At 44.9% G+C, this 27139-nt stretch overlaps 2 protein-coding genes across 3 annotated transcripts in view; one reads left to right on the forward strand and one right to left on the reverse strand.

Annotated features, from left to right (window-relative positions):
* FOXJ2 (forkhead box J2) overlaps window positions 1–19172 on the forward strand; it is a 31528-nt gene extending 12356 nt beyond the window's left edge. Inside the window, exons 2-11 of one of the 2 annotated variants that reach the window (XM_032199380.1) lie at window positions 3905–4257; window positions 4798–4872; window positions 6818–6886; window positions 7246–7386; window positions 7717–7915; window positions 9808–10137; window positions 10534–10632; window positions 11118–11318; window positions 12086–12184; window positions 17303–19172. In XM_032199380.1, coding sequence (XP_032055271.1) covers window positions 3925–4257; window positions 4798–4872; window positions 6818–6886; window positions 7246–7386; window positions 7717–7915; window positions 9808–10137; window positions 10534–10632; window positions 11118–11318; window positions 12086–12184; window positions 17303–17391 — 1635 coding nt within the window. In that variant the 5' untranslated portion in view covers window positions 3905–3924 and the 3' untranslated portion in view covers window positions 17392–19172. The remainder of the gene's footprint in view (window positions 1–3904; window positions 4258–4797; window positions 4873–6817; window positions 6887–7245; window positions 7387–7716; window positions 7916–9807; window positions 10138–10533; window positions 10633–11117; window positions 11319–12085; window positions 12185–17302) is intronic. The other variant, XM_032199390.1, reaches the window with a different exon arrangement.
* Window positions 19173–20791: 1619 nt separating this feature from the next.
* Window positions 20792–24390, reverse strand: C3AR1 (complement C3a receptor 1). Its single transcript, XM_032205421.1, has 2 exons — window positions 24318–24390; window positions 20792–22554 (listed from the first exon to the last, which is right to left on the reverse strand). Exon 2 carries the CDS (start codon window positions 22551–22553, stop codon window positions 21150–21152), a length of 1404 nt encoding a protein of 467 aa, XP_032061312.1. The 5' UTR covers window position 22554; window positions 24318–24390; the 3' UTR covers window positions 20792–21149.
* Between the last annotated feature and the right edge of the window lie 2749 nt (window positions 24391–27139).

Consider the following 27139-nt stretch of genomic DNA (forward strand, 5'->3'; position numbering starts at 1 on the left):
ACCAGAGAATGGGAAAAAAAAAAACAAACAGATTCTTAGTGTGAAAGTGATGGGACCCAATTCTAACCTTGCTTGTCTCCCTGACAGATATTTTACACAAATACAGTAGTGCTTGTACGTTTGAGAGTTGGTGTGTTGGTATCAACTTCGCATTTTACTTCATAGCCAGTGAAGTAGAGCTAAATGCTCTACTGATACAAGCTGGGCAAATCTGAATCTTTAAGAAAACTGCAGTGTTTTGTGTTGTTCCATATTTTTTTTTTCTTTCATTTTGGTATCTCAATATGTTATAGGTTTTAGTAGCTTAATTTTCTTGATATGTGTTTAAGAAAGGAGGTGTTAGCTGTAACTTGTAACTATTTTACTTTTGATTTGTATTGTTAGCACAACTGATATTTCTGAATTAATGCATATGATAAGATCATGTGTTCTCCGATTGCATTGTGAAAAATTGAAATCTTTATGAGGCACACTTAGAAAATTCAACATTCATCTGACATCAGTTCATGTTTGTTTCCTCCCAGGTTGATCAAACTAATACTTGTTAGTGAGGGCTGTCCAAGTGAAGTTACCGTGCAGGTCTCGCTGTGTTTCCGTTCGATGTCAGCAGTCCCAGCAGCCTTTGTCCGTGTGCCCAAAGCTGTGTAAAAATGTATTGTTGCTTTACCCTTGGGTGATTTGGAAAGGAATAATGCTGCTTTCTGTTTTTTAAAAATGCCTGAGATTGGCCCCTCTTGGTTGAACTATCTACGTTCAATAAGCAGTAACTTTAGCAGGCTGCATGGTGTGAAGCCTTCTGCAGCTCTGATCACTCAGCTGCAGAGCAAGCAGTCATCGCTGTCATCTGTGGCAGATGAGCAGATAGATAAGTTGGTAGCAGTTGGGCTTTTCCTTTCCTCCACAGGCAGAGAAATGTTTCCACCCACTACAGATACTGCAGTGGTGCAATTTTACTTTTCAATCCATGCAGGCGCCGGGGCGTGAGTGGTGACGCTGGGAGGTGTTTCCTCAGCCCCGCGTGCTGGCGCAGCTGCTTGCGGGTTTTGTTGGTGTGCTGTGTAGGTGGCCCGGGCCTGAAAGGTGTCATGTACGCATGAAAATGTGCACGAAAACGAAAGGTTTGGTGTGTAGGATCGTGTCGGGGTGTAGGCTTTGTGCATTCCTCTGTACTGTGAGGGCACATCGGTGCAGAAGTGTGAGGTGGGTCAACAACTGGCCGAATGGCTGGGCTTTGAAGGTAGTGGTCAGTGGTGCAAAGTCTGGTTGGAGACCAGCAGCTGCCAATGAAGCCCAGAGGGCAATACTGGGTGCAGTCCTGCTTCACGTTTTAATTAATGATCTGGGTGAGGTGGTGATGACACAGAACTGGGGGGAGTGGTTGACTCACCAGAGGGCTGCACAGCCGTGCAGGGGGATCTTGACAGGTTAGAGAGGTGGGCTGACAAGAACCTCATGAAGTTCATCATGTTCAAAAGTGCAAAGTCCTCCATCTGGGGAGGAACAACCCCAGGCACCAGTACGTACTGGGGACGCTCAGATGGAAAGCACCTCTGCTGAAAAGGACCGAGGAATCCCGGTAGACACCAAGTTGAACATGAGTCAACCATATGTCATTGCTGCTACGACAGCTAATTGGCTGCATTAAGCAAAATACCACCAGCAGGTCAAGAGAGGTGATCCCTCCCCTCTGCTCAGCACTGGTGAGGCCACACCTGGAGCACTGTGTCCAGTTCTGGGCTTCCCAAAACAAGAGAAATGTTTGAATACAGAAAGAGCCCCACAGAGGGCTACCAGGATGATCAAGGGACTGAGCACCCCTCCTATGGGGAGAGGCCAAGAGACCTGTGACTGTTCAGCGTGCAGAAGAGGAGGCTCAGGGGGATCTTAGCAATGCCTATAGATACCTGATGGAAGGGTGCAAAGAAGGTGGAGCCAGGCTCTTTTCAGTAGTGCTCAGTGCCAGGACAAGAGTCAATGAGCACAAACTGGAACACAGGAAGTTCCCTCTACACATCAGGAAACACTTTGCCACTGTGCAGGTGATGGAGCACTGGAACAGGTTGCCCAGAGGGGTGGTGGAGGCTCCCTCCTTGGAGATCTTCAAAAGTTGTCTGGACATGATCCTGGGCAGCGTGCTCTGGGTGTCCCTGCTTGAGCAGGGGGCTTGGACCAGATGGCCTCCAGAGGCCCCTTCCAGCAATAACCACTCTGTGGTTCTGTGTAACACACGTGGTTGTGGGGCAGAGTGGGGAGCTTCTGTGTCAAAATGCTGGGTGCATCCACTGCGTTATTGTAAAATGCCTATTTTTAGAATGAGTGTCTGTAATGCTCCACCAGAGTATTGTATCATACTCTGCATGAGTACTCAGATACTCTAATGAATGAATATCTATTTGTGCGTCTCCCTTTCTCATCTGATCTGCTCAGATGAGTGATGGACTTGTGTGGGGGGTGTTGACTGGTGAATCTCTCCGAAGCAGTGCGTGTTCACACTAGTCTGTGCTCTCTGACATGTAGGCATGTAGTTAATTTGTTACGTGAGCATGTACAAAAGCGTGTGCATGTCTTTAGGCATTTAACTTTTGTATGTACTAGCGAGATACGGGGTGGTATCATTGAATTCTCCACAGAGATTAATTTCCAAAATGAAAGATGCAGAACTTGCAGCCCTTCAAAATTTTATTTTTATTTTTGTTCAATGATTAAGTGCAGAGCAGTGCAGGTTGTGACCATGGAAACTACCTCAGTCCAAACGAATGATGCTTCTAATTGCAAGTAAGAATAATGATCTTTCTGATGCCCTGACTACTTCAAAAGGCAGCATATAAGCTTTTCGTGCTGTGTACAAGTTCATCCGTGTTTATGCTATTAAATATTTTATTCCTATAAAATATTTAAGTAGGAAACCCTGGCTACAAGTGCTAGTCATGTTGGACAGGTGTGTTTTAATTTTTTTTGGGGGGGTTGGGGGGGAATATGTAATATTTATGAAAAGAAAGATCCCGAGTCTGTTTCTGCCCTGTGGCAAATTTGTAGTGTGAGCTTGGATAAGTCAGTTTTTCTCATGTCTCAGATTTGGGCAAAATATTTGCTTGTTATTTCGTGAATTCAGCAAGATTTAATACAATCAAAATTGTATGTATGTTTAGGAAAAATGGGTTATGGTAGGCAAAGCTTTAACTATTACAAGCTTTATATAGTCTGTTCCACCTCGACATGGTAGATGTAATTATCTATATATAGTATTATGCATGATCTTGGTGTTTTAAAATGAGATATGTAATCCTAGCCCTAAGGAATAGGATTAATTATAATGTCACCTGATGCAAAAAGACAGAGTGGGCCTTAGAGAGAAATTAATTTCTCCCCAAATTAAGATAGTCACAGTCCTGACTTTTCCAGATGATCTTAATTAGATCATCAGATCCATTGTGGTTTGGATATGGTGTGAATGAGTGGGTATTCCCTTTTAGCCACGATCTTCCTCTTACATGACACGACAAACCTACTGTATTACAGCTAATCTTGGTGAAGGCCTCAAGGTTATATTACTTAGGTAGTAAAGGAATGAATGTGATGCAGCTGCTGAAGAGGGTCCCTGTCCTTTGAATAGATCTTGGCTCTTTACCTGAGAACAGTTGGGATGCTCTGGATAAGGCTGTCCTAGCAAAATTATCATCAGTGCTGTCCTAGCAAGAATGGTCCTCCTGGAGACGTAGTGGTAGGCCTTTTTGGATGATTATATCTGTCTGAATAATGTATGCAAAGCAGGATGATCTTCACTCAGGTATTTTGTGATAGGGGAAGAAGTAGAGAAGGGGAATGCAAACGGATATTTCTGTTGTTACGGTTTACCTTGTTTGTATATGAGGAGTTCTCATTGTGCTTTTTGTTCTTCTCACAGATACACCTGCTTCCAGCACCATGGCCTCTGACCTGGAAAGCAGCCTCACCTCCATTGACTGGCTCCCACAGCTTACTTTAAGAGCTACTATTGAAAAACTGGGGGGTTCCTCACAAGCAGGGCCTCCAGGGGCTGCCCGAAAGTGTCCTCCAGGCTCACCAACTGATCCCAATGCTACTCTGAGTAAGGATGAGGCTGCAGTGCATCAAGATGGGAAGCCACGTTACAGCTATGCCACTCTGATCACGTATGCAATCAACTCGTCGCCTGCCAAGAAGATGACACTCAGTGAGATCTATCGTTGGATCTGTGACAATTTTCCCTACTACAAAAATGCTGGTATTGGTTGGAAGGTAAGGACTTCCATAGCTAAAGTGCCCTTTCCGTCTAATAAATGGATGTTATTTTCTTAGTTCTGTGCCAAATGTGCTCACTGAGCAAAATGAAGAGAAACAGATGTGAAATTAAGTTGACCATTTGGAAGAAATGAAGAGAGACAGAGGTCCCATTTTTTTCTCAGATTTTTGTTGCGTGTACGTGGTGGCCCTTACAAAGAATCCTGGGGAAAAGAGGGAAGAAAATCACCACAAAAAAAAAACACCACCAACAAAAAGAACCCACAAAACCCACGTTACTGCCAGTCTCTGCATCACGCTGATACTATTTTCACTGTACCTTTTGTATTTGTATAGGTGGTTCAGCCCCAGTTACTCAGCCTATTCTATTCCTCTCCTTTCCTAAGCTTCTGTTCTGCTGCATGGTGGGTATATGTAGTGAGGTTTGGCTTTTGAGTATACGCTTCCCTTCCGTTTTCTCTACCCACACCTGAGCATACACAGAAGGCTGTACGTTTTTGTTGTAGCACTTACCTGTACCTCTCAATTTCTCTTCAGAACTCGATTCGTCATAACCTCTCTCTGAATAAGTGTTTTCGAAAAGTGCCTCGACCAAGGGATGATCCTGGGAAGGTAAGAAATCTGCACGCTCCTGGGCAAGACATTTTAAACTGCAAGGAATAAGCAGGGGTTGCTCTTTCTAACTCATGACTGGAATTTGAAACCTAAAGTGCAGGCAGAAATGGAAGCAGTAGTAAGATTTACTGCTGCACTTGGCTACAGAAGCATTTGCTTAAAGGGAACCTGTAAAAGGGCCTAAATGGTTTTAGCACTTTTTTCTTATCTGTGATCTTCTGTTAACTTTAAAGATAATGGAAAAGGAATAGTGTTAAGTGTACTTTTTCAGTTTTGTTTCTTATTTTTCTTCATCTATATTTGTTAAGTGTGGGTCTGGTCCAACCTGTTCTGTTACGAAAGATTTTAGTGGCTGGTGGTGCATGGCAGGATTATGACATGACATCATGGTTCATGGAGGCAAGATCCAGGGAAGTGAGAGCAGAACTACTTATGTAGACTGCAGACAATTTGGCATTGAGGGAAAAAAATGTCATGATCAGGTAGTTCAGATCTGTAGAAACCAGTTACAAGTAGCAGTCATGATTTTATTAATTTGTTGTGTTAGTAAAGGCTGATAAAGTCTTGTTAGTACGTAACAACTGTAAAGGAGAGTTGCTAGCAAAACCAAGACATGGCAAGCAGATATTGTTACTTTTACAAAAGAAACAAGCAGAAGAAGATGGTGCGGATGAGAAACTATGCATTTAGACAGAAAGCTTTTATTTTATTGATTTATTTTAACTTTCTTCCATCCCTCAGCATCCTAAAGTTGCCAGGCCTTTGTGCAGGCCTTTTCAGGTTATATTTGAAGGACTAGGTGATGCTCAGTTGGCATCTAAAAATTGAAGTAAGGTCTCTGGAGACCACTGCTCAAAATGCTATTGATTATATGGCTTATTCCAGGGAACCCATCCTGACTTCAGAGTACGTGTTTGAAGGTGCTCATTGACATTTTGGGCTGGGTTTGTAATGATAACCCATCCTCTGCTTGTCACTGATTATTCAGGTTCAACTGGAGGTCAAAATAAGTTAAATCACACCCTAGAGTTCTGTGTATGCTGCTTCAGAAAACAAAAAGCTGACATAATTATAGTCTATTTCAGGTTGAAAGGGACCACAGGAGGTCAAACACCACTCTTCCCCCGCCTCCCAGCTTATCAGACAGGACACGATTGGGTTGTTCAGGCCTTTGATGGGCACTTGTTTAAGCAATGCACCACCATCATTTATATCTGATTGGAATTCCTCTTGATATAACTCGTGTTTGTTGCATCTTATTCTATGCATATCTGAGAAGAGTTTGGGTTTTGTCATCTTAAAATTTCATCACATAGTTTAAGACAGTGGTTGGATTTCCTTAGCCTTCTCTTCTCCAGCCTAAACAGATCTGTCTGTGTGAACTGCTTGTATGTGGTGTATTTTAGTCCCCTAGCCAACATGGTGCTCCTCCGTTGGATGTATTCCTGTATGTCAGTGTCTGTCTTGCCTGGGAGGCCCCCAAGAGGGCACAGTACTTCAAGTGAAATCTCACAAGCATGGTAAAAGGGATCCTTCTCGTTCTTTCTGCCCAGTCTGAACACTGAGCTGGTCCTCATTAGTCAATTAAAAATAACATGCTGTGAGGAAGGTACTGACGGGGGGCGTACAGGCCCAAAAGAGTTGGTCTGTCTCGGGTCTAAAACATCTTTTGCTCTTCTTGTTGTCATGTCTCAAAGTGATGGAAACGTAAAGCATCCTGCCTTCCACCTGTAGCACCCACCATACCTCATTGTTCAGTACAACACGATGCAAGAGAGCAACCTCTGTTTCCAGCACCCAGGCCTTAGTTGTCTGATACTCAGGGTGGTCCAGGTGGTCCTAATGTTTAGTAAATGCGGCATTTTTTGAGGCAGTAAATCCCTGCTGCAGGAAGCACCCGGATTTAATACTGCAATAATTCACCACTGGGTCTTCTTTCCAGGGCTCATATTGGACAATAGATACGTGTCCAGATATATCTCGCAAGAGGCGGCATCCTCCCGATGATGACGTGAGTGTTACTCTTTCCTGACAGCATGGAGCAGGAGGGGGAATCCCCCTTCTTGTTCCAAGGAGTCCTTCCAGCACTAGATGATGCTGTCATTTTGGGGGTAAAGTGTGCACACTGGGGAAACAAAGGCTAGAACTGAATGAATTAACGTGTATCTTGCTGAGTGGCTGTTGCTGCTGTTCGGTAGCTAAGTTAATAATGCTTAAAGTCCTTTATCCTGTCTTTTTGGTGATTAAGGCCTAGTCCTCCTGTTTTCTAAGCCATGAACAACAGTGGGGGGAGCTGGCTTCCCATCTGCAGTTTCACTTCTCCATCTGTTTTTGATTTGGGCTTCTTTTCTCCTTCTTCCCCCTCCACAGATACCACAAGACTCCCCAGAGCAAGAGGCAAGCAAGAGCCCCCGAGGTTCTGTTCCAGTCAGCACAGAAGCCTCTTTGCCATCTGAGGCCACCCCTCAACTGTCACTCCAGAGCACTGCCCCCATTGCCAACTACAGTCAGGTGAGCAGTGGAGAAGAGGACAGAAGCCTTAAGAAGTGTGTGTGTGTGGGGAGGGAAAAATAAAAGGAAGGGAAGAAGTTAATCAGACAGAAAATAAGGAGGAAGTGTCATTTAAGAACGGGTTGGATGTTGGAGCCAGTGTGCTATGGGGGGTGGCTGGTTAACTTCTGTCAAGGAAAATGGCATTTGGGATGGTCTGCTGGGAGAGAGCTAAGTGATAGGAGATAGCAGCGCATGTTCTACCTGTAGGTAGTGTTTGGATCCCTGTCAGAAGTTACAAAACCTAGTACAAAGCCAAGGCCTTATTTCTGTTGCGTGTGGTCCTTTTAGCAGGCTGCAGGACCTGTGGATGTTGCCTCTACTGTAGCGGGGGGGCAGGGCCGTGAAGGGGCCGACGTGCCACCCCCGCTGTACAGTGCCAACCATGACTTCAAGTTCTCCTACTCTGAGATCAATTTCCAGGATCTTAGCTGGTCCTTCCGAAACCTCTACAAATCCATGCTGGAGAAATCATCTTCCTCTCAGCACGGTGAGTAACAATATGTGACACATGGGGTGGGCAGGTACCTGCCTACACAGTCCTTGTTCGCTGATCTATCCTTACGCTTTCAGGTCTTTCTTCTTTTAGAAGCCTGTGCAAACAGACTTTCCTTCTTTGGCAATTAGCTCTTGGTTTGTAATTAGCTCTGCCAGGAGCAGATAAGAAATCTGCCTGCCCCTTCTCTATTGCTCCCCACTCATTCACTCAGAATAAAAAGGATTATGATTTAAAAATACTTTGTGTTGATAGAAAAGCAAATGCTAAAATGGTAGAAGCGTAGAGAAATGAAGTCCTGAAGAAAAGTGTGTCTGAGAAGTATTCACAATCTGACAAGCTAGAAACTGTAAGAGGGAGGGGGTTGTTGCATTTAGGCAGTGGAATTTCCCCCAAAAGAGAATGGAAGGTCGTCACTGTGAAGATCTTTTAAAAGCAGAATTTGTACGAGACCTTGGAGAATTGAGCTTTGTGGGAAAGAAAGAGCCTGCAACTCCATTCATAGCTCACATTTCTGTGACTGAGGAACCAGCCAGCAGAGGGCAGAATCGCTGTAGGGATGAGATGAGACCTGTGTTTCTGCAGAAAACACTTCAGGAAAGTCTCCACTTGCTGTCCCTATCCTTAAACATTCTTCTGAATACTAGCAGGAAGGAATATTCAATTAGATGAGCATTTCACTTATGCTGTCAGCCGTTATACAGCACAGGCAGAGTTTGCTACTCTGCTACTTTCAGGAGGAGCCTCTTGAAACTTGTAGCTTCAGTAAAATAACAAGCTATTACATTTATTACTTTCATCATGCTGGCACTTGAGATTACTGGTAGTACTCTGTTGTATAAGATGTTGTACAATGAGAAAGATAGAAAAATGCAGAGAAGAACCTTGACTCACTTGTGTGCCTTTGTGAAAGTTAGCAGTGGTCTGTTTCTCAGTTCTTCAGCTGTAAGATAGTCTAGGAAAAGTTGCAGTTTTTGAGGAAATTGTGCTGGCAATTTTAGAGTTAAGATGTTAATATTGACCCTTTTGTTCCATTACAATTAGTAGGGTGGTCTAAGGGTTGATTCTGGGTCTAGTGAAAAACTGAGGCTTGCTTGCAGATGGTCAAGTAAGGAATGGATAGCTCAGGTTAGTGGCCTTTCACTGTGACTGTTCTCAGAAGTCCAAGATGTAAGGGGACAATGAACTGGGGAAGCAGACATAAGAGGCAGCAGGAGCTCCTGATGTGGGGAAGAATGGAGAACACCTGATGCTTTTGAACGTAGATTATGTCTGAAATGGAAGAGGATAGAAGCGACACACACAATGAATTGGGAGGAATTAAAGTAATAAAATCAATTTTATAGAATCCATAATAAAGGAGCCCTGACACGTGCTCTGTGTATAAAAGCAGTAGGATGTGTGACTTTTAATGATCCGTGTGAGGAAAAACTGTGAAGGTTCCAGACCATGCTGCTTGTAGGATAAGAGCTGAAGGGAGCGTTTCGAACCAGCAAATCAGATTTATCAACCTCTTTATTTTATAAATGTTTTGTTGTTTAAGTTTGCTTGTGGTCATTTCTAGGAAAACAACATGGGCATGAAATTTCCAGAAAGCCCACGTTACTTGGTATATATGGGAAAAATCCAAGAAGGCATTTAAGTGCCTAACACTGTACTAAAAGGTTAACTTCTGCTGGGGCTTTCTTGTAGAGCCTTTTGTTCTGAACAGGACCTGGAGCACAGTGAGAACATAACTATAAAGGTGCTAATTGTTGGCAGCCTCCAGAGGGCATTCCAAAAGCTTCATAAATAGCAGGATGAGCAGTGTGAAATTAGAGATGGATAATTTAATCAGAGGTCTGATTCAGACAGCTCTTAAAGCTCCCTCCTCTTTCACCGCACAGGTTTCTCTTCTCTCCTTGGTGACATGCAACCCTCCAACCACAACTACTACATGTACCAGCAGCAGCAGCAGCAGCAGGGTCCCTCAGCAGTGGGTGCTGCTCCCCCACTCCACACTCCAACCCCAGACGGTTGCCCGTCCCAAGGGGGAAAGCAGCAGGGTGGTGAAAGTTATGTCCCTCCACCAGTGATGTCCATGCACCCTCCTCCAATGCAGCATGGAGGCTACCACCAGCATCAACAACACCACCCACACTCCCACCCACAGCAGCAGCCACATCAGCACCAGCAGCAGCAGCAGTCACAGGCTTCAATCAACAATGCTGGCTTTGGTAAGTCAGGGCTGATGGAAAGAACAGCTGGGGAAACTGGAGCAATGGGGTGCCCTCAGACAGAAATCCCACAAGTGAGCTTTCCCTGAGTGGTACCTGCAGAGTGAGAAGAAAAAGGGTGAAAACGGTTATGATTGAAATCTGAAACGGAAATTGCCTTCTTACTGAAGGAAAGAGGGATGCCGTCACGCTGGGCTTGGGATTCTGTTTAGGGATGAGGTATAAAGTCGGGCTAAATGAAAAAGGAAGCATCACAGCTGGTCTTCCAAGAGAAAAATGTTTTCTAGCTACTATAGCATTAGGATCCTTGGTGAAGAGCGAACAGTCATTTTTTATCAAGGGATAGAGAGGAAGGGTATTCTGCACTGGAATAATTTCTTACCCATTTCATTCCAGCATTTCCTGATTGGTGCTCCAACATTGATTCCCTGAAGGAAAGCTTCAAGATGGTAAACCGGCTGAACTGGTCTAGCATTGAGCACTCCCAATTCTCAGGTCAGTGTTGGCCTAGTGACACAGTCTAGTCACGTAGTGACTAGGGACTGTAATCTATAAAATTTAGGAGTGCTGTGCACAGATTTTTTTTTTTTTTTTTTTTAACCCAGTTTACATTTGTCAAGTTTGTTGGTTTCTCAGTGACTCAACTCTTCCATTTGTAAAATGAGGTGTCCTATTTCATGGGTTCTATTAAGACCCTAAAGCACTTGAATGCCATAGAAATTTTGGGCAGGAGGTATTAATTTATAGATGTCAGAAACCTAACCAAGATTTTTTCCCTTCTGCTCCTCCCTCCCTCCCTTACCTGAGTCAGTGAGACAACACCTTTAAAAGGGAGCTCTCTAAGTGTCCAGTTACCGATTAAAAGTGATGAAGTTGGGTCTGTGGGGGGAAGGTGAGATTTAGAGCTGGAAAACAAAAACTCTTTACAGGGAAGACTGCAGTGTTAGTGCTGTCTTTGATGCCGTTCTTGTACTCTGCAGAGCTGATGGAGAGTCTGCGCCAGGCTGAGCGGAAGAACTGGACGCTGGATCAACACCATATTGCCAACCTCTGCGACTCCCTTAATCACTTCCTTACCCAGACTGGTCAGCTCCCTCATCTGGTCGGCCCGCAGCAGCCCCCTCGAATCTCTGATTCTTGTGCCCTGAACAGTGGCAAACAGGAGCAATCCATGAACCAAGGTAACTGGGAGGGAAACTGAAATGCCATGTTAATGAAGGTGCAGTTCTCTGAATATCCTAAATTACTTGCCACCTTGCTAGTCAGTGTAGCACCAAGCAGTTCAATGCTGGGCTGTCAGGAGCTGTCCACACCATCTCAGTCTCCTCTGACTTTAAAGAATTAGGATGTCCAATGTTTATGGCCTAGACACACCATTATTATGTGATGCATACTGCTGACAGGCTACCTGTCCAGACAGAAATACATATAGAAGATTAACCTGGAAAAAGAGAAGGAGAGGTTTTTGTTTGTTTTATTTGTTTTGGTTTGGTAATGGTAAGATTGAGAGTTTGTTGTTCTGGATGGCAGGAGCTGTAAAACAGAAAGCTTTTGCTCCCACTTTGGAGAAGGAATGACCTGACAAAAAGTAAGAGGGTGCTCGCTGAGCTGAGTGCAGAGGGTAACATGGTCTTGGTACAACTGTGATGGTGTATGTTGCCTAGTACTGAACTAAATGAGTTCAAAATAAAAAATAAAATAAAATAAATTGAGCCATCTTCTGACATTTTTTGATGGGAAAAAAATCTTTACTAATAAGATAAACTCCTGCAGGTGCCAAGAAATGAGATCCTTGACCAAGCTATAGCTTGTGGTTAGGACCCAGCAACTGAACAACTTCTCAGTATCCCATAGGTTTGAATAGGTTGCTTTATGGCTGAGCTGCAACCCCGTCAGGACCAAGACAGCTGACCAGAACATTAATAGTTCGCTTTACTTCATTCCACAGTGAACTCCTATGGTCAGCCCCAGCCTCCCCATCTCTTCTCCGGGCCATCTCCTATGTACCAGATTTCCACCCAGGACTCCCCAGGATATAATCGACCAGGTAAGAGGCAATGTTAAGGCATATTTATACATGGAAAAACCAGAGAAATCACAGAACAGCTTGGGTTGGAAAGGACCTTAAAGAACATTCAGTTCCAACCTCCCTTACATGGGCAGGGATGCCACCCGCTAGATCAGGTTGCCCAGGGCCTCATCCAGCCTGGCCTTGAACACCTCCAGGGATGGGGCATCCACAGCTTCTCTGGGCAACCTGCTCCAGTGCCTCACCACCCTCTGAGTGAAGAATTTCCTGTTAATCTCTAATGTAAATCTCCCCTATTTTAGTTTAAAGTCATTCCCCCTTGTCCTGTCATTATCTGATTGAGCAAGGAGTCGCTCTCCATCTTTTTTATGAAAGATGGAGTCACCCCAGAACCTTCTCTTCTCCAGGCAGAACACCCCCAGCTCTCTCAGCCTTTCTTTATAGGAGAGGTACTCCAGCTCCTTGATCATCTTTGTAGCCCTCCTCTGGACCTGCTCTAACAGACCAACATCTTTCTTGTGCTGGGGGCCCCAGACCAGGACACAGCACTCCAGGTGGGGCCTCACAATGGCAGAGCAGAGGGGGACAATCACCTCCCTCAACCTGCTGGCCACTCCTCTGTTGATGCAGCCCAGGGTGCAGTTGGCCTTCTGGGCTACAAGTGTGCACTGCTGGCTCATGTCAAGCTTTTCAACCACTAGCACCCCCAAGGCCTTCTCTGCAGGGCTGCTCTCAATGAGTTCTTCTTCCAGACTGTGCTCATATCTGGGATTGTGCTGACCCAGGTGCAGCACCTTGCACTTGGACTTGTTGAACCTCATTAGGTTCACATGATCCCACTTCTCAAGTTTGTCCAGGTCCCTTTGGATGGCATCCCTTCCTTCTGTTGTACTGACTGCACCACTCAGCTTGGTGTCTTCTGTGATCTTGCCGAGGGTGCACTCGATCCCACTGTCTATGATGTTGATAAAAATATTAAATAGTACCGGTCCCAGGACAGACCCCTGAGGTACACCAGTTGTCACCGGCCTCCACTTGGACATGGAGCCATTGACCACCGCTCTGGAGTGCAGCCTTCAAGCCAGCTCCTTATCCACTGAATGGTCTGCCCATCAAATCCAAACCTCTCCAATTTGGTGATCAGGATGTCATGCAACACCACATCAAAGGCCATGCAGAAATCCAGGTAGATGACATTTGTCAGTCTTCCTTTGTCAACTGATGCAGTAACTCCATCATAAAAGGCCACTGAATTGGACAGATACAATTTACCCTTGGTGAAGCCATGTGGGCTGTCTTGGACCACCTCTTTGTTTCGCATGTGCCTTGACATTGCTTCCAGGAGGAGGTTTTCTATGATCTTGCCAGGCACAGAAGTGAGGCTCACTGGTCTGTAGTTCCCTGAGTCTTCCTTTTTTTACCCTTTTTCAAAATGGGAGTGATGTTTCCCTTTTTCCATTTAACAGGGACCTCACCCGACTGCCAGGACTTTTCAGATATGATGGAGGGAGGCTTGGCAACTACATCAGCCAGTTCCCTCAGGACCCTGGGATGCATGACATCAGGCCCCATAGACTTGTACTTGTTTAGTTTCATCAGGTGGTCTCGAACCTGCTCTTCACTTACAGTGGGTGGGACTTTGCTCCACCAGCTTCCATCTATGGGTTCAGGGAAACAAAAGTACTCTTCCCAGGCCACATGTCCCTGCCCAATGGCACTGCCTGTGCGTTTCTTCCTTGAACCTGTTTAACCAGCAGGTCCTTATGCAACCATCCTGGTTTTCTGCCCTCCCTGCTCACTTTCTTAGACAGAGGGATGGAAAGTTCCTGTGCTCTTAAGAAAAATATCCTTAGAAAATTATAAATTCTCTTCAGCTCCTTTGTCCCTAAGGATGGTGTTCCGGGGATCTCATCCACTAGGTCTAAATAGATGGAAGTTTGCTCTTCGCAAGTTCAGGGTCCTGACTTTGCTCTTTGCCAGGCCCGTGTTCCCTGAGATCACAAACTCCCGGAAAAATGGAAGCTGGCAAATGTGCCGATTTTCAAGAAGGGTCAGAAAGAAGACCCTAGCAATTACAGGCCTGTCAGTCTCACGTCAGTGCCTGGTAAAATCATGGAGAAGTTGGTTCTCGGACTTATTGAGGCGCACCTGGGGGACAAAGCAGTCATTGGTCCCAGCCAGCATGGGTTTGTGAAGAGTAGGTCCTGCCTAACTAACCTGATTTCCTTTTATGATAAGATCACCCGTATGGTGGACGAAGGGAAACCAGCTGATGTGATTTTTTTGGACTTCAGCAAGGCTTTTGACACGGTTTCCCGTAGGATCCTACTGGACAAAATGTCCACCATACAGCTAAATAAAAACATCATACGATGGGTGAGCAATTGGCTAACGGGCAGGGCCCAAAGGGTTATGGTAAATGGGGCTGCGTCAGGCTGGCGGGCGGTCACCAGTGGGGTCCCTCAAGGCTCCATTTTAGGGCCGGTACTTTTCAATATTTTTATAAACGATCTGGATGTAGGAATAGAGGGTATTTTGAGCAAGTTTGCTGATGACACCAAACTTGGAGGAGTTGTGGACTCAAATGAGGGCGTAAAGGCCTTACAGAGGGATCTGGACAGGTTGGAGAGCTGGGCGATCACCAACCGCATGAAGTTCAATAAGAGCAAGTGCCGGGTCCTGCACCTGGGACGGGGAAACCCTGGCTGCACGTACAGACTGGGCGATGAGACGCTGGAGAGCAGCCTAGAAGAGAGGGATCTGGGGGTCGTGGTAGACAGCAAGTTGAATATGAGCCAGCAGTGTGCCCTGGCAGCCAGGAGGGCCAATCGTGTCCTGGGGTGCATCAAGCACGGCATCGCTAGTAGGTCAAGGGAGGTGATTGTCCCGCTCTACTCTGCGCTGGTGCGGCCTCACCTCGAGTACTGTGTGCAGTTCTGGGCACCACAGTATAAAAAGGACATGAAACTGTTGGAGAGTGTCCAGAGGAGGGCTACGAAGATGGTGAAAGGCCTGGAGGGGAAGACGTACGAGGAACGGCTGAGGTCACTGGGCCTGTTCAGCCTGGAGAAGAGGAGGCTGAGGGGAGACCTCATCACAGTCTACAACTTCCTCGTAAGGGGGTGTCGAGAGGCAGGAGACCTTTTCTCCATTAACACTAGTGACAGGACCCGAGGGAACGGGGTTAAGCTGAGGCAGGGGAAATTTAGGCTGGACGTCAGGAGGGGGTTCTTCACAGAGAGGGTGGTTGCACACTGGAACAGGCTCCCCAGGGAAGTGGTCACTGCACCAAGCCTGTCTGAATTTAAGAAGAGATTGGACTGTGCACTTAGGCACATGGTCTGAACTTTTGGGTAGACCTGTGCGGTGTCAAGAGTTGGACTTGATGATCCTTAAGGGTCCCTTCCAACTCAGGATATTCTATGATTCTATGAACTCAACCAAGGTGTGGTCACTGCAGCCCAGACCGCCCCCAGTCTTAATTTCTTTAATGAATTATTCTGCACTGGTAAGCATCAAGTCCAGTAACTCTTCTTCTCTGGTTGGTTTGTCTAATACCTGGACCAGGAAGTTGTCCTCAATGCATTCTAGGAGTCTCCTGGACTGCTTACAGCCTGCTGTGTAGCTTTTCCAGCAGACATCTGTGTGGTTGAAGTCCCCCACCAGGATGAGAGTGTGCAAGCACGATGCTTCTTGTAGTTGAAGCAAGAAGTCCTCAGCAGCAGGCTTCCCGTGATCAGGCGGCATGTAGTAGGTCCCAACACAAGGTTCTGGTCCTTAACTCTCTCCCACAAGCTCTCAACCTGTCCATGGCTGTTCCTCAGAGGTATCTCTTCACAATCAACCCATTCCCTAACATAGAGGGCAACACACCTGCCCTTCCTTCCCTGCCTGTCTCTTCTGAAAAGCTCGTAGCCCTCTATTCCAGCGTTCCAGTTATGTGATTTGTCCCACCATGATTCCACGATAGAAATCAGGTCATATTTTTCTAATTGCACCATTGTTTCCAGCTCTTTCTTGTTTCCCATGCTGTGTGCATTGATGTAGAAGCACTTCAGCTGGGCTATTGGTCTCATTGCATTTTCAGAGGAATCCTTCCTATCTGCTTGGGGGCAGTTCTCCAGTATTTCCCTCTTGTTTCCTACAGAGACAGTGTTCCCACATTCACTTCCATCACTCAGAAGTATTTCCCTTTCCCCCACCACATCTAGTTTAAAGCCCTGCTAAGAAGGCCAGCCAGCTTGCTGCCCAGAACACTGTTGTTGCCCCACCTGGCCAGGTGTGCCTCATGCAGTGTCAGCGTGCCCAGTCTCTCAAAAGTACCTCTGAGCTTGTAGGACCTTGAGCTTGGCATCAGCCTCGCAGCCAATTGTTCACTTGGTCCATTCATCTCCTCCTTCTTGGGTCCTAGCCTCCAACTGGGCAGATAGAGGAGAATGCTACTTGCACTTCTGATCACTTCAACGTCTTTCTGAGGGACGTAAAGTCCCTTTTTGTATTTCAAAGTCTCTTCGTTGCAGTCTCATTTGATCCTACATGAAAGAGTAGGAATGGGTGGTAGTCTTCAGGCCCCACCAAGCTTGGTAGCCTCTTCATAACATCACAAATGCAAGAACCGGTTCCCAAGCCCTCTATGCATTTCTCCCAAAACAAAGTGCTTCTCTGGTGAAGCACTGAGGGTAGAGAGAGATTGGACTGCAAGAGACCCTCCGTTAGTGCTCTGTCAGGGTTTAGAATTTCAAGGAAAAAAAAAAAATCAATATTTTCTTTCACCTCACATAAATCATCTTACAGTCCAGTCTCACCTTCAGTTAGTTGCTCAAAGGAAAATTACATGAGAAGTTTTTGTTGCCAAAGTCCTTTGTATTCTATCAGCAATCAGCTGTGAGGACAGTTAAGGAAGCTGAAACTGAACCTCTATAGAAGCTGCTGTGGAGAATGTCACAGCACACCACCTACAGACATGAGTAGGTACTGTCTGACGGTCAGAAGTTCATGCCAGTAGTGTTCTTGCTTGTTAAAACTGTTGGAAGGAAGTCCACAATGCTTCTATGAAAGTAAAACATTTTTTATTCTAACTGTTCTTTCCCTTTCTCTCTCTCTCTCTCTTTTTTTTTTTTTTTTTTTTTGTCTCAGCTCACCATCTGGTCCCTCGGCCTCCAGGGCCTCCTCCAGGTGCCAATGAGGAAATCCCCGATGATTTCGACTGGGACTTGATCACTTAGCGAGTTACAGACTGAAGAGCCCGTCCTTTGTGAAGGACGCGGGAGGCGAGGGGGACACGGGGTGAATGGTGCTGCACCACCTTCCCCAGCCTCCCCACCTTGCCTGTATATAGATATATATTCTCTATCTCCGCCAGAGAAGCCACCGCAAGATGCTGCCGAAGATAATCCTTCCTTGCGTCCTGTTTTATCTTCTTTTTCTTCTTTTGTTTATTATTATTATTATTATTATTGTTATTATCAATAATTGAGCACAGCCCTTCCCCTCCTCTGGTGGCCTCGGACGCATCAGATTGACTCTTTCATGTTGCGTGGTGCCCTGTGGAGGGCAGAAAGATGGTTCCTTGGTGCCACGAAAAGACCTCGCAAGGTTGAATCCTCGAGTGCATCTTTCTCTGCCTCCATCATTTTGCGTTTAACAATCCCTCTTTCCCTTCAAGGTGGCCAGTGAATCTGTCGTATTGGCTACCGGAGTGAGAGAGTCTAGTGGACCCTGGGAGCCTGTAGTTCTGTTGTTTCTTAAATGTTGTAAAGGTCGGGGGCTAAAGGGACACTGGAGGGGTGATCTTAGCTCTGTGAACTTTCTCGCACCCGCAGAAAAAGCAAGAGAAGCAGGAGATAGCCCAAGTACAAAGAGAGGGTGACCTCTGAAGTAGGGAGAACAGAGCTGAGCTGCGAGGGAAGACCTGAGTTTGGAGAAATGAGGATGTAGCAGATGTAGGTTTCAGAATGCAGTGCCATCTGTGAGGACCAAGAGCGATTTTGGGGGAATCCTGACCTGTTTTCTACACTGCCTTTTGCAGCCTCCAGGGAGGTGAAGTCTGCATACCCATCAGGTAAAAGGAGCAGTCGGGGGCGTCGCGATGCAGCAAAGTCTGTTCCCCAAAGCTTTTAATTTCACCCCCCACAACCACCCCTTCAAGCCTTTCTTCCAAGTATGCGGTGAGACTCTCACTTGCATATACAAATCCAAAAATTTTCTCGCTATCAGTATTTTTTTCAGTTTGTTTGGTTGTTATTTGGCCCTCTCCCCCTTGCACTTTTTTGGAGACTGTCCTTGCCTGTGGCTTGAAAATGATAATGACGGGTGTCTTGCTGCATAGGTGTAATTCTTAGTCAGTGGTTCCACTTTGTGAACGGGCGAATGGTGGGAAGAGGAAGCTGCTGCTCGGAACAGAGGTGAATTAGGCGACTTCTGGTCAAGGGGCTCGAACCCTCTGGTCGAGTAAGTGGGAGGCCCTTACAAGTGATTTTTGTAAGAGATGCATTAGAAGAGAGGACGAAGTGGGGCAGATTTTTAAACTGAACAGCCAGAGTATAGTATAGTGTAAAATGAGGAGGGTGGGTCAGACCCTTGCAGTTCAGCTGGGGAGATAGATGGCGGAATAGAGCACAAATCCCAATTGATGGGCTCTGTTGGCACTAGCAAATCAGGAAGGCAGAAAAGGTGCAGGAGCAGGAGTGAGTGTTGAGATGTCTCCTCTCCTAAACTGTGTCCTTTGTTCCCCTTTTTTTCTGGTATGGCTCTGTTCTGTCAAACCTTTTGTTTCCTTTACATGTTTTATAAAGCCTCCCCCCAGGCTTTATTCCCTGTTTACCAATGAAGGGAACAAGACACACAAAATATCATGGCGGCTTGACGTACCTGGGGCAGAGGAGGTCATAACCTCTACTCTGACTGAAGGAAGGTGGGGAACTGACATTGCTTTTTAAATTTGCTGTAGGGATGAACCAATTGGATCTTTGTCAGGGAAGTGGACAGAGTCTCATTGTATTGGGGAGGGGGGGATGGGACTTTTTTTCTTTTTTTTTTTTTTTTTTTTTCTTTTTTTAAGTGTGTGTGTGGGGGGAGTTCATCATTGAGTGTTTCCAAGAGAAATGAGGAATTCCAGAACCAACTTCAGCATGGAGTCAGCTGTTATCTCTGCTGCCTTGGGATGGGAATGACACGACTTGGAAGCATGTGTGATTGGTTTTCTGTGGAACGTGGCACCAGAGACAGCCCCTTGTTGGTGCCAGTTAGTGCTTTGCAGAGGATGTTACTGAGAGCCGGCCCTGTGGATACCTGAAACCACCAGAAGAAAAAAAAAAAACAAACAAAAACAAGAAAGATGGCTCCTTCTGCATATCCAAGTGCTCCTCATTTGCATATTTGCCTCATTTGCATATTCAATCGCTCTTCATTTGCATATGTAAATATGTGCCGGTCAGTGTGCAAATTAGCCTCATTCCTCTGTCCCTGAAATAAATGTGCGTTGTTGGAGTGTGGGAAGGCATCGGGTCGGCTACACGCGGCTCGGCGCTGCAGGCTGGCCCACGGTGGTTTTGCTCGATGGTCAGGGAGAGAGGGGTGTGGTCTCACAAGTTTATTTTTGTGCATGCTTTCTTAATAAAAAGAAAAAGTGAATGTTTATGGTTTAACTGTTTTGGTGCCGGTATTGAGTTTCTTGTGGCGGTGCCCGACAGGTGGGCTTGGAAAATTACCAGTTACCTTGGAAATAGCCATGTCTACACTCAAATTCTAAGTTAACAGCTTGCACCTGCATGTACATTGACAACCTAAGAAGCTTAGGTTGCAAGAGAAAGACTCAGAAATCCCTGTAGCTGTCTGTCTTCCCAAAACTGAGATCACTGAGTCTTTCAAATCACACCTTTTCCAGAAAGGCAGTGAAAACTGTACCATGGCTTAGTTGTTTGTCATGGCACTTGTTGACCTTACTCCTTAAGCCAAAGCTTAATAAGGAACAGGGAACATTCAAGCCTGGGGAACACCCCTAAAAAGTCTGGAAGCAATTTTTATCCTCCTGTACAATAAAGACACAAGCACATCTCTCTGCTAGAGAGCAGGACATGGCCGAGCTGAAAGAGGCTAGTTCTCCACCTTCCTGGGAGTCAGACTAGAGGTTATCACCTCTCAATTACAAAGTTTTCCCAACTGCGTGATCGTCCAGCAGCCATCCAATCTGGTTCATCAGTGAAGGCAGCTGCTCGAATTCTGCTTGTGCTATCCTAAAATGCAGTGTGGACATTTGGGTTGTTTCTGGCCACCTCCATAAAGGAAAACTGGGGGCTGTCGGTGGAGTGAATGCTGGGGAGACAGCGAGTGAGTGCATGCTAATGAACATAGTTATACGTTGTGAACTGGGCCAGTTACTACTGTACAGTGATGTATTTGTTGGGATAAAGAGATATCTTGGTCACCTACCAGGGCATGTAAGTCTGTTAAATGCAGCTCACTGGGACAAGTTCCGATGTACTGCTGTAAGAAAATGTAGTGCTTCCCTCTAGGTTTATCTTCAGAAAAAAGCCTCTCAGGCCCCAGTATAGTCAAATGAGAGGAAGGGTGGGATGGTGGATTCCAAGGAAAGACACCAGCGTTGATTTCATCTGCATTTTATCCGAGACAGGAGATGCACAACATCTATAATAGACACATGCAAATAACTGATGAGTTCCGCATCTAGCAATTCAGAAGTTAAACTACATGATCCCACCACAAATCGTTCACCAAGTCTGCTTTCAACTTTAAAATACTCTGGGTCTCCTCTTTCACCAGTCATCTGTCAGAGATTATTACTCTTCGTATTTCCAGCTTCCGATCTCTTTATAGCAGGACATAAAGGGCATTTGCTGATGTGATCTGAACCATCTCAGTGCCCTGTGTGCAGATATGCTGATTGATCAGATGTGTTGGAGCAAAAAAAAAGCAGAGAATTGATGTACAGAGCTCTTTCTTTCTGCATTGGTGAAGTCCTGTGTTAGACCGTACTGCTAACATCCTTGTCTGCTGAAGTCTTGCTTTTGGCAAAGGAGACAGGGGTTGAATGTGTCGGTTCATCAGTAAAGGCTCCTTCCAGCACTCCTTGCACTGTTTGCCGTGCCTTTGCCCTGAAGTCCCGACCCACAAAAACATAGAGCAGAGGGTTTATGCAGCTGTTGGCATATGCAAGTGCTGTAGAGATGTGATCCCAGAGGATCAGTAAACTTAGTCCTGTCTCAGGAGTAGCTACAAGGAACAGAATCCCAACTACGTGGTACGGAACCCAGCAGATGAAGAATGCTGCTACCACAAGCGTGATGGTTCGCAGCATCTTGCCGTGTGGCTTATGAAACTGTCTCGCATACATCCTGAAAGCAATAAGGGCGTAGCAAACTGTCATCACGACAAAGGGGAGCACGAAGCCGAAGATAGCCCTAGTTACTATCATTAAGGCGAAGGGTACAGGATAATCACCCGCATCAAAACTTCCCAGTGAGTCATTACCGCTGTAGTCACTGTCAAAATCAAGCAAAACATCAGGATAGTCAAGTAGATTCAAATGCAGGTCAGCATCGGGTGGTACAGACAAGTTAGTATGAGGTAGATCACTACCAGATCCCAATAGCCTGATGTCAGGATAGGCAGTGGAAGTTAATAGGGAGTGCACACCTACAGGGGCATAAAAAAGGTGAGCTGCCGTGGTTGCGTCTTTGTTGGTGGTTATAGTCTTTGCCTGGAAACCTGGATAATTGTCAGCAGGCTGATGAGCGAAGATGGTGCTAGCATACATGACAGTCGGTACTAAAGGTGAGTTTTCTTCCAATAACTTAGTTATAAGATCACTGTCATACATATAATCTAGCATTTCATTGTCTCCAAAATTGTACCCACACTCAATTTTGCCATCTTTGTTGACGATCTCGCGGTAGTGAAAGACAGGGCAGCAGAAAATGAGGGCCAGGATCCATATGCCACTGCATGCTAGTGATACAAATTTCACTGTTCGATGATTTTGACACCAGACAGGTTTCATCACAAGGAGGCACCGGTCAATGCTGATTGCCATGAGTAGAAAAACACTAGCAAACATGGTGAAGATTATGATTGATGGAATGATTTTGCAGAGGAACCAACCGTATGGCCACTGTTCATGGAGGAATAAGTGAACAATGTAGAATGGCAAAGATAAGCAGCACACAAAGTCAGCCACAGCAAGGTTTAGGAACCAGACAATGTTCACAGACCTTTTCATTTTCAGACCAGCTACCCAGATAACCAACCCATTGCCTGGGATACCTATGATGAAAACGAGGATGAAGACAGCAAGGGAGCCAATGGTTTCTGGTGCATAATGTACAGCAGCCTGTTCATGTGAACTGCTATTAATCAGGAGTGGAGGCATTCTGTAGTTATAAAACAGAAAGCAAATTAGTAGGCAATTCATACTCCCCATTTTTTTTTTAATCTGTACTGAAGTATCCCTGAGGAAACAGTACCAATCTGGCTGGATACAAAGGCATCAGCCTGTACTAGTTTGTGCTAAAGACTTTCTTCTACTAATCTGACCATTCTACAGCTTCATCATTCTCATGGTAGCTAAGCTATGTAGGTCGCACTATTCAAACAGGGATTTTGTATATGTACTTATGTTCTACTTCTGTCACCCTTTTTGATTTCAGTCCGCTTCTTTTTACTCTCCATTCTAAAATGGAGCTCTCACTTTACTTACATGCTCACACAATCACCAGGTGTCTTTCCTGACTGACTTCCAGCTTTGCACAGTTTTCTTCTTCAGAAAGTCATTTAAGTTCCTTTTTAAGTTCCAGAAAGCACTTTAGTTCCTTTTCTTTTTAAAATGAACAGTTTCTTTTCCTGGAATAACCAGTGAAATATGTTTAGGTTGAGAAAGTAATGTTTGTTTTAATGAAAGACCCCTGTTCTACTTTCCTGACATCGTAAATAGAACAGACAGGACAGCAACAATGCTTGCTAAAGGATATTTTTTAGGGAAGTCTCAGTAAAGCACTTCCTTCTTGCTTTTCTAGTCTATGTATCTGTGTTCTGAGCTCTCGGCCAGATCCTTGCAAAGGTAGTCTTGATGAGCAGAAAGACAAGAAATTAATGGTTTGAGAATGACAGTAATGTTCTCAAGCCCGTTAGGCATGAGAAAAACTGTCTTATTGCATGACAACAAAACTGAGCCACAATACAATTCAGTGTGTTTTTAAAACTATGAAAAGTGGCATGGAAATATTAATTATTCAATCATTCTTGGACTTAGATGCTAGTAAATTAAGAAGGAAAGGTGAAGAAATATAGAAAACAAAAGATAGGTCTGAGAGAGAAAGCCTGATACTTATCCTGTAGGCATTAACAGAACTGGTTATAAAATCCTTGTTAACTAAACCCTTGCCAAATCAATGAAGACAGTGTTGTTACTGTATGGTCCCTAAAAGCATTATGAGAAGGCAAGGAAACTGCAGAGGCACAAGCTGAATACAGTCTGTGGAAGCAACAGGGGAGACATGAATAAGACAGCTAAGACCAGTTCTATTTAAACCTCCACGCCAGTACTTAGATGCCAGTCAGGGATTGTTGTGTGCAGGACTAAATCTACAATACTATTAAAAGATCTGAATAATCAAATTCTTTCTTGCATAACATGTAGTCTAAATGTGGAGTGATGCACGAGTGTTCAAACTTTCACCACAAAGAAAAAGATATTTGCAACAGACGTTGTAATTTATCTTTTTTTTTTTTAACAATTGCTCACAGGCTTAGGTCAGGGTGACCCATGAAGAAAGCTATGAAATAAGTTGCTGGAAGGCAATGATGGTATTAACTTAAAATTCTAACAAGTTTGTTCAGTTTCCTGTGATGTTGTTGTTACATGCAGAAGTAACTTTACCAGGAACAAGTGGAGAAAAGTGCTGCAAGAGATGAATCTGGCTGCCCCCCGTATAGATACAGAAGATGGTGTGAAGAGGGTAGGGAATCAAGGAATGCTGCAGGCAGTAATGCTGTCCACAGTATGTTTTCAGGAGTGTTAAGAGGGCTACTATGCGGTTATGAAGATGGAAACAGGGATTGGAGGGAGAACAGAGGCTTTTAGAAGTGAACAGTAAAACACTGCAAGCTGAAGAGGAAAGCAGAATTCTGTACCTACCCCAGTGAAACAGCTATTTTGGTGTGTCAGGGAGAGAGAACCACCAGTCCTGTCTCTGAAGTGACTGAAAAGAAAAGAAACGCTCAAAAGATTTTAGGAACTGCTTTTTTCCTCTGTGTATGTGTATATGCAAACTACACTTTCCACCCTGAAGGAAATGCTTATGACTCATGTTTGAAGTTTTAGAAGGCAATTGGCTGGTAAAATAGCAAAATAAAACAAACCAACCAACTAACCAACCAAACCAACAAAACCTTTCAGCACTGTCAAAATAAAATATTGTCTCAAGTCAAAGAATAACAGGAAGCTAGGGAGTGATAAGCACAGACACATTCTCTATTATATAGCTTCCATAAGACAACACAAGATCACAATAGCAAAACATGTCTTGCCTATTGGCATAACACTGACTTTTTCTTCATGTAAATCATAAATAACAAAAAACACCTCCATGATATCATTAGGTGTCTTGAGCTATGGTTTTTATAGCCATTTCATCTTTTGTCAGATCAGCACATTCATCTAGCTAATCCCATTTCTTATCATTCTGGATTCTTATCAATCCAGGTAAGCTTCTGTCCCAGCTTGAGACAGTTTAATTCACCAAACACAGAACATTGTACTCAAAAAAGCGTAATTATTATTATTATTTTTTTTTTTTGCATCTGTGTGTGTGTGTTAAAGAAGGAACTTGACTGATGAAAAGCTGGAAGTGGTTAGCTGAAATGCTGATACCACAAAATGTATCCACCCTATAAGATAAGGTAAGGCATTTCAAATGTGTAACAATAGGGTTCCTTTCCAACACACCTGGTATGGGAAATCAAGAGACTGTTAGCAAAGCCCAGACATAAAAGATCAGACATAAAAGATTTGGTCTCAGTATTTTGGTTTTGAACTGGAAAGTGAACGAGGATTGTGGAGAGTTCTGCTCCTGCTACAGAACATCTGTTCCGTGAAACACAAAAATACTGACTCAAACTCAAAAAAAAAAAAAAAAAAAAAAAAAAAAAGTGACCAGATGACCATAAACAGGAAGGCAGGCCAGAAATGGGCTGTTCCCCCAAAGATGGGTGAGCTGTCAGCAGCCCACAAAGACAAATCCTCTCTAGCTGTTTCTATTCTCAGCTGCCATCTTTCCTGAGAGACTCCTGAGAGCCTGAGAAAGTGATCTGAGAGTTGAATGAATTGACCTGTTGAAAGGAGTGTATTCCTATTGGCTTCTATTGGTCAGGGGATGCAATGCCTTTTCACCAGCACATGACTTGCTAGCTCCAGTTAAAATCTCTCTTGCAAGAAGGTCCTTTGCTACCAGTTGCTTCAGCTCTGATTCCTCCAGCTACAACCTCTCCCTTGCAGCCAACCTTATCACAGCAGGCACTGTATCTTTTGTCCCAACCAGCTCATTCTGGAGAGTGAAGTTGATGAGGTTTCTCTACATGTTTCCAAGCCAAAGAAACTTTCAAGCAGTTTGACTTTGAACAGTTTTACACCTCAGAATGAAGGAGTTAATGATATGGCCACTTAACGGACATGGTGCAAGGAGGAAGGAAGACGTTTTGTCACTTTCAGAAAATGATAACTCAGGTCAAACCAGACCTTCGACTTGCAGCTGTGATATTAATCCCAAATCACAACACTATGATGATGATGATCATTTTTTCATCTCTTCCGGATCCCTCCTGCCCCTAGTTGGGAAACAGAGTTATCTTAGGAAGGCTGTATTTCACAGAATCATAGAATAGTTGAAGTTGGAGAGAACCTTTGGAGGCTGTCTAGTACATCCCACTGCTCAAAGCAGGATCAGCTAGAGCAAATTACCCAGGACTCTGTTGTTTTGATATCTCCACAAAAGGAGACTCCCCAACCTCTCTGGACAATCTGTTCCAGTTGTCAACCACCCTCACAATTAAAAAAAAAATAAAAAAAATTTTGTTCAGACAATTTCCTGTTTCAGTTTGTGTCCACTGTCCCTTTTCCTGTCACCAGATACCACTGAGTCTGGCTCCATCTCCTTTACACACTCTGATCAGATAGCTACACACATTTATAAGATCCCCCTGAGTCTTCTCTTCCCCATGCTGGACAGATTCCGCTGTCACAGCCCTTACTGGCATGAAGGATGTTCTAGTCCTTTAATCATCTTACTGGCCCTTCACAAGTCTCACCCTGCTATGTCCATGTCTCTGCTGTACTGGGGAGCCCAGAACAGCACCTAGCACTCTAGATGTGGCCTCCCCAATGCTGAGTAGAGGAGGAGGATCACTTCCCTCTGCTGACACTTGTCCTAACATAGCCATGGATGTTTTTGGCCTTAATTGCCATTGGGGCATTAGGGTGCATTGCTAGCTTATGCTCAGCTTTTTGTCCACCAGGATCACAAGGTCACCAGTCCCTGCAGCGCTGCTTTCCAGACTGTCCTAAGAATGTACTGGTGCATGGGGTTTGTTCTTTGTCAGGATAAGGCCTTTGTAGGTCCCTCTGCTGAACTTCATGATGTTCTTGTCTTCTCAGTTCTTCAGCCTGTCCAGGTACCTCTGAATGCCAGCAATGCTGTTTGATGTGTCAGCCAGATTTGTACCATCTGCAGACTTGTAGAGAGCCTGCTTCATCTTCCTAGTGTTAACTGAGTTAAACAATACCAGATATTAAACAAGATAGGCCCCAGTACTGACCCCTGGGGGACACCACTTGTAAGGGGATGCCAACTGGACTTCATTAATCACTACCCGCTGGGCATGGCCCTCCAGACAGTTTTTTACCCAGAGAAGAGTATACCTGTCTAGGCCACGGGCAGCCAGTTTCCCCAGGCTGCTGTGGGA

This window comes from Aythya fuligula, chromosome 1 (assembly GCF_009819795.1).
Source record: "Aythya fuligula isolate bAytFul2 chromosome 1, bAytFul2.pri, whole genome shotgun sequence".
Classification (NCBI taxonomy): Eukaryota; Metazoa; Chordata; class Aves; order Anseriformes; family Anatidae; genus Aythya; species Aythya fuligula.

Excerpts from the sequence above, each read along its gene's own strand:
- C3AR1 (XM_032205421.1), bottom strand. The coding sequence starts at position 22,553 with ATGCCTCCACTCCTGATTAATAGCAGTTCACATGAACAGGCTGCTGTA.